General features: G+C 32.9%; 1 protein-coding gene across 1 annotated transcript; it reads left to right on the plus strand.

Moving 5' to 3' along the window:
- Positions 1-1,689: 1,689 nt before the first annotated feature.
- Positions 1,690-6,893, plus strand: LOC101261462 (heterogeneous nuclear ribonucleoprotein 1). The gene is made up of 5 exons (XM_004248282.5): positions 1,690-1,946; positions 2,025-2,146; positions 2,688-2,914; positions 3,599-4,775; positions 6,230-6,893. Exons 3-5 carry the CDS (start codon positions 2,690-2,692, stop codon positions 6,241-6,243), a joined length of 1,416 nt encoding a protein of 471 aa, XP_004248330.1. The 5' UTR covers positions 1,690-1,946; positions 2,025-2,146; positions 2,688-2,689; the 3' UTR covers positions 6,244-6,893.
- Positions 6,894-7,837: the final 944 nt, after the last annotated feature.

The following is a 7,837-nucleotide window of genomic DNA, read 5'->3' on the forward strand; positions in this document are numbered from 1 at the left end:
TTGAATAAGCAATAAACATGCATGAATGAAGAATAAAGTACGAAAATTCAATTACGATAAATATTTCATTATTTTATTTCTATACAAATTTAAATTTAATCTAAACTTAATGTAAATGTTGAATACTTGAATAAAAATTAAAACAAAAAATATTAATTAGCAAAAACACATATGTGAAAAATAAACACTTTATCATATATTCTCCCACCTTGTTAAATAAATAAATAAGTTATTTCTCCTTCTTTATTAAATGTGGTCCAGAAATATAACAATTTTTTTTTACATAAACTTTGATTATCTTTTGCTTAAGCAAATATACAAACAAAACTTTGTTTGTCTTTTTTGGTTTAATAGTTAGGAAAATTTCGCTATTTTCTTAAAGATATGACTTATTTGAGCACAAATAATTTACAATTGATGCTACTCATACCTTAAATTAGTTGTATAATAATTGTTGAGTTTATAATTAAATATATAAAAAAATTTATGTTTTATACAAATATGATATGAGTAAAAATTATCGATCAGTAATCAATCTTTTAAATTCGCCTTTGACATTTAGTCCTAATAAGGGTTGAATTGGACTATTTGAAACCCCTAATCCTTTATCATTCGATATTGATTACATACAAAACGTTGAACTTGACTAATTGAAACCTCGCGAAAAGATTTCAACCATCTTATCTCACGGTATTTTATGTCTTTATATATATTGGCCATATTCAGGGATGGCTCGACAGTGTTAAAAAAAAAAGACATGTGTCTTAGGCCTCAAAATTTAAGGGGCCTCATTTTTAATTATAATAGGTTATAAGTTATTGTTTTCTTTAATAGATATTGAATACTATTCGTAGAAAAAGTAAACTTTTTCGTGAAAATGAATGAATTATTAGAAGGAATTTGTCATATTTGGAGTACTATATCTCATGAAAAATAGTTTAAAACAAGAATCGTTAATATCATCAATTGAAAACCAGAAGAAATCAATTATATAAAAATTATTAACGATTCAAATTTAAAACCCCATTTAATTTTTACTTTAGATTAATAATATGTTTGAGCCGCTCCTGACCATATATATTACGTAATAACCCCACCTAGTATTCGACGATTTGCCACAACCAAATATACATAAAAACAGACATATACTCACGTAATCTCATTCACGGACCGCTACCTCCATCTACTTGTCTTATTTATTTATTTATTATTATTTTTATTTTTTTAAAAAAAATAAGATAAAAGTTATATAGATCTTACTTTTTTCAGACTTCGGATATGAAGTTACATTAAGTATGTTATCGAAAAATATTTTTAAGGGATATCACTTGAATAATTAATATGAATTTGATATAAATATTTTATAATTTAATGAAATGATTTATAACTATATAAATTTCTTTGGGTTGTTTTAGAGATAAATTTTTGAAAGTCCTTATTTAAGTGAAAGATGCTTTATCAATGTAAAATCATCAATAAAGAGATTAATTTATAATTTCCAATAAAATCCAAGATTTTAAAGTTAATGAATTTCTATCGTAATTTCAACTTAATTTTCTCGTGAACACTCACGATATACGTACTAATCCTTTAATTTCTTAATTCACGAAATAAACACTTTTGACATATACTGAACACAAATAACTTTTTTTATAAAAAATATATCTAATTTAACTAGCTTATAAGCTTAGCCAAACACCTCGATAAAAAATTTAAAAATTTCAATTTAGTAATAAAAAAAAGTGAATAAAAAGAAGAGAGGGACATTTGGGAAGAGAGGTAGAGGATGAGCACTCACATCCTCTGTTTTCATCTTATTTCTAAAATATTAATAATAATAGCTATATAACTATTATACACCTCTTTAGATCTCTGATTATAGCTTATACCATTTTCCCAATTTGGGTTTTTTTTCTTTTGGAATAAATGTTCAATCTTTACAAATGGTAATTTGTCTCTATTTTTTTTGATTTTGTTTTTGTTGTTGTTGAGCTTCTGATCCGTTGTAATTTTGATGTTTTCAGATGCATTTGATTGTTTTTTGATTGATGGTAGAAGGATCCATGTTCTTGGATTGAATCCAACACTTTCCACTTGCTGTTTGATCAGTATTCCCACCTGGAATCTGCCTGATTTGCTAGATAAGGTCTGTTTCTTGTTTTGTTAATCTTTTGTTTATTCACATTTTTGGATCTTTTTATTAAAAAAATGGGATATGGGGGAGGGGATTACAAAGTGGGAATCGAATTGTTATCGAAAAGATGAAAGTTCAGATAGCCAACCAACTGAGGCAGTAAGATTTCGAGCTATGGGGGTGTTTTAAATTCCCAAGTTTTTTGTTATATGAAGTTGTAGTTATCTGCCTATGTTAAATTTGATTATGATGCAGACATTTTTTGCTAATACAAATTCATAGTGATTGAATTTGTCTAGTAGTAGTATTGATTTTCTTATATTATATTGTGCAAGATTTGATTTTGTTATGTGGTGGAATCTTAGTTTTGTGGATATTGAACTTATGATTGCAGAAAAAAACTGTTTTTTTTTTATGTTGAGTGGAAGAATTTTGCTTAAATTCTTAGTGATTGTCTATTTGTGGTATGATTTTTTTGCATTTGCTTGTGCAAGATGTGATTTTGTTATGCGTATGGAACTTTATTTTGCGGATATTGATCTTATGATTGCAGAAATGATGGAGTCAGATCTTGGTAAGCTATTCGTAGGTGGGATTTCTTGGGACACGGATGAGGATCGTCTTAAAGAATATTTCAGTTCATATGGAGAAGTGGTGGAAGCTGTGATCATGAGGGATCGTAATACTGGCCGTGCTCGTGGTTTTGGTTTTGTTGTCTTTGCTGATCCTGTTGTTGCTGAAAGAGTAGTTAAGGAGAAGCATATGATTGATGGACGAACGGTAGTTGTTCTTATTTTTCATTTTTAATTCTTTCTTTAGATGAATTTAAATGCAGAAACATGGTCAATGAGGATTGATATAGCTGAGCCAACTAGTTGTTCTTATTTTTCATTTTTAATTCTTTCTTTAGATGAATTTAAATGCAGAAACATGGTCAATGAGGATTGATATAGCTGAGCCAACTTGTTTATAGTTGAAGCATAGTTGTTGTTTATTTTATCTTAGATATTAGAGTGGAACGGACATACAAGATTCATAAAGCCTATCCCAACTAGTTTGAGATCGATCCGTAATAGTTGTTCTACAAGTTTAATAATCACAAGTTACTTAAATGTGAACTGGCCTGTAAAGGATTATGCTAAATGATTCGTTGCACTTTTACAGTAGCTAATTAATAGAGACCTCTTGTTTACATGAAGTTTATATACAGTTCAAAGACTCTATCAAACGGATAATCATCTCCATTTCTGGAGCTTTGGAACAATGGTAAAGTTGTCTCCGTGTGACCTCTAGGTCACGGGTTCAAGTCGTGGAAGCAACCACTAGTGCTTGCATTAGGCTAGAGTGTCTACATCACACCCCACCCCAAGGGATGTGGTCCTTCCCCACAACCATACTTATGCAGATCATGCACCAAGCTTCCTTTTTTATCTCTACAATTTTAAGTTGCTTTGATTTTTTCAGGTTGAGGCAAAGAAGGCTGTTCCTAGGGATGATCAACAAATAATAAATAGAAACAATAGCAGCATTCAAGGATCTCCAGGTGGCGGACGCACAAAAAAGATATTTGTAGGAGGTTTAGCATCTACTGTCACGGAGAGTGATTTTAAGACATACTTTGATCAGTTTGGTACAATTACAGATGTCGTAGTGATGTATGACCATAATACTCAGAGGCCAAGAGGGTTTGGATTTATAACTTATGATTCGGAGGAAGCAGTTGATAGGACTTTGTTTAAGATTTTTCATGAACTAAATGGTAAAATGGTTGAAGTAAAGCGTGCTGTACCGAAGGAGCTATCTCCAGCGCCTAACTGTAGCCCTCTCATGGGATACAACTATGGACACAATAGAGCCAACAACTTCCTTAACAACTATGCTGCTCAGGGTTATAATCTAGCGTCGGTTGGAGGATATGGGGTCAGGATGGATGGCAGGTTTAGTCCAGTTGCCGGTGCTCGTGCCGGTTTCTCTCAGTTTGCTTCTCCTGCTTATGGGATGGGTGTCAATTTGGACCCGGCGTTGAGTCCCACCTTTGCAGGTGCTTCCAACTTCAGCAATAATCTTGGATATGGACGGATACTAAACCCATATTTCGGTGCAAATTCAAGCAGATACACTACTCCTATTGGATATAGCACAAGCAACAATAGAGCGGATTCTTTTCTAAGCTCCCCAACCAGGAATTTATGGGGAAATATTGGCCTTAATGCTTCCGCAAGTTCTGGTGGTCCAGGTTCATTTGTAGGCTCTGGAAGCGGAAATTATGGCGTCTTTGGGAATAATAATGCTAATTGGGGTTCTCTTATTTCCGTTCCGGGTGGTAATTCTTCTGGATATGGTGGTGGAAATTTCAGGAGTGGGGAAAATAATTATGGGCTGGGATCGGGAGGACTTGGTAGAAATAATGCTGCTACAACCTCATCGTTTACAACATCAACTGGTGCTTACGAGGGGTCTTACGGAGATCAATTCCGTGGTGCTTCAGTGTATGGTGATCGAACTTGGCAAGGTGTGTCTTCTGATGCAGATGGTTCTGGTTCATTTGAATATGGTTTTGGAAATCCAGCTGATGTTTCTGCTAAAGAGTCTGAGGATTATATCGGAAATTATAATATTGCAAATAGGCAACCGAATAGAGGTAACATTATACTTCCAATTGCCTCCCTTGGTATTTATTGTATAAATCTTTTTGCATCATTTCTTAATATGACTATGAAACCGTATTTTGGAATATGTTGCTTTGAAATTTGAGATATATCTTGTTATATTTCCTGATATTGGTTATACAGACACGTAAACTGCAGTCCTCTAACTTTATTCGTATCATTTTATAAAAAGCTATACAGCAAGGAAATCAGACTTTTCCTTTGGCAAGATCCTAGCTTGGAAAACATTATTATATAGACACAGTAGTGTACAAAAGGTCTATGGATATTCTTTTCAATAGTACTCTCTTAAAGGTTCAAAATTTGAGCTCAGTATATATGAAATGTAAAACTTTATTATCGAAGTTTCTGAGTGGAAGACAGAAAACGCTAGTTGATTTCTTCCCATTTGTCCTAGCCTTGGTGGACAGACTTTCTGTCTATTTAGGATTTTGACAACCTTTATTCTTCTTCGGATGAGGCAATTTATGCCCAAAAAATACACCAAAACTTCTGGTCCATCTTAATTAATGACAAAACAAAGATGGATTGGATTGAGAGGCGATGCTTATGCCTCATCACTGTGGTGATGGGTGGTGCCAATGGACCTGTCTAGTGTGGAAAAGGTCATCTTCACTATTCATCCACTCTAAATAACATTTGTGTGTGCATACACGAGATGTGAGTGAATATTATTTTTCATCCCGGCCATATTTGTGGATGGGAAAAGGCCATCTACAACCTGTAATCCACCCTCAGCTGTACATTGTAGGCACACACTGACACAGGTATGCACACTCATAAGTAATGGTTATATAAAAAGGTATGGTAGGGGGAGAAAGAATACGTTTTCTCCTCCGTTTTCCAGATGTCATTGCCATCCCTGGCCATGACACTCGTTTATGGTCACGGATTACCCAGAGTAGCCAACAATTAACAAACACTAGTGTTAAGAGGGCAGTACGGGATCCTGCATGCAGAGGTGGAGCTAGAATAGAGGCTGTGCGTTCGGCCGAATCCAATAGTTTTGGTCCAAACCTAGTAATTATCTTAAGAAATTCATTAATATGTACTACAAATTATTAATTTAGAACCCAATAACTTAAAAAGACTAGAATCCCTACCCATAACCTTCAAATTCTAGCTTTGCCCCTACCTACATAGTATGGGGTCACTATTTTAAGCTGAAAGCAAAAGTAGCCTTACTCATATATGGAGTTTGTCGACAAAACTTGTTTTATCTCGTATATACAAATAAAAAGATCGTCTTGAACTAGAGATATATAATACCGGTTTTCCATCATTTCGGTTAAACTTGCGGTTGGATGCATAAAATAAAGCAATGTATGTATATTATCTTTCTCCAGCACAAGTTAATTATTGAAAGCATGCTATTTGTTATTCATAAATGGAGACAGCTCATCTTTTCTTTTTGACTGTTTTCCAGGAATTGCAGCATAGATGATTTCGTTATTTCGATATCTGAAGATACTTAGGAGAACAGACTTATAAGAGAAAGAAGTGGAAGTCGATGTTTATATAGTACCCCTCACAATATATATAGTTATATATATATATATAAGTATATTTCGGATATAAGAAAGCTGATCTCTAGAGCTAGTGAGGCGCTTGTCAGATTTAAAGGTGTTTTGTGACAGTTTGAAGTATCAATATAGTAAAAGCAATTAGACTTTTTTCAGCACTCGATCGAGATGTATATCAGATTTGCAAGGTATACATGATACCGTCTATTGTAGTTGATGTGTTTGTGCACCCCCGCGATAAGACCAGTACCTCTGGTACTACTATGTTGAGCGTTAGAGTTGTCATTTTTTATATTCTTTGTTTTTTTTTGACGTTTTTTTCACTGTAGTGCCCGGCAAAGTTGCTGGTGTTTGTTCTTATAGTTTCCTCTCCTTTTTCTGGGATTTGCATTTCTTTCAGATTGTATGTGAGGTCATGTTTGATTTACTAGTGTGAAACATTTGGGAATACCAACTTAGGATCCCATCAAATAAGTACTGAATATTCTGATTCATTTGATACTGCAGATTTTGTAAACAATATATTTGAAGCTTTATGTTTGTCTATTGAACTATATTGCACATGAAGTAGATTTTCCCCTTCTGTTTGCTTGCATTGCTTATTCATAAGTGCTTCAATCAAATAAGCCATGTTTGAAGTTTGTTTTGACTTGTATGATTCTAATAATCCATGTTTGAAGTTTGTTTTGACTTGTATGAGTCTTTTTTTTTTTTTAGGTTTATGTATTTTTTTGCTATTTTGCTAGGATAGGAGGGTGTGGAAGAGGAGAATTGTTACTATCTGTTGATCTTTATAGCTCAATTATCGTATTGATTTGTTGTAGTTTTTTGTTATGTTATTATTTGTTGTTCCTTACACTTGAGATGCTTCTCTTTTGAGATTGCGTTCTTTTTTCTGAATCGAGGGTCTATCAAAAATAACTTCTCTACCTTGGTTATTAGCTCTATCATCTCCAAATTCTACTTTCTGGGTCTATATTGAATATGTTATTGTTGTTTTATGTTGCTCGAACTATCTACAAATAATGTTGTAATTTATAATCTAAAAAGAAAATAACACTATTTTTGAAAGTTTTGACATGTATCGAACAAATCCGTCTTGTTGGTTTCCATGTTTTTCAAAGTATAAGGTGCAAAAAATGGATAAGATCCATGAAGCTTGAAATGAGAAATGAAAAATGCAACCGTTTTCGAGCGGGTTATCTAGTTATACAAAATTAGAGACATCATACATATATGAATTTTGGTATTATATAAGTCGAATTTAAATTTTTAATTTGCTATTACGCGTCGATACTAATCTTGCAATGATTGAAAAATAAAATTTAAAACTTACATTGCGCCCGTTATTATTTGAAACACTTCTATTTGAGGCACATGTCTATTAGAAAATGATGACTTTTAAAAATCTTACTATAGTTTTCTTTTCTTAACAAAGTTTTGACACAAAAAATATATTAATTTGGTGTCTTTCATATAAACAAGATAGTCTTTGCGCCAACAGGTATGCT

The sequence above is a fragment of the Solanum lycopersicum genome, chromosome 10 (genome assembly GCF_036512215.1).
Source record: "Solanum lycopersicum chromosome 10, SLM_r2.1".
In the NCBI taxonomy this organism is placed as follows: Eukaryota; Viridiplantae; Streptophyta; class Magnoliopsida; order Solanales; family Solanaceae; genus Solanum; species Solanum lycopersicum.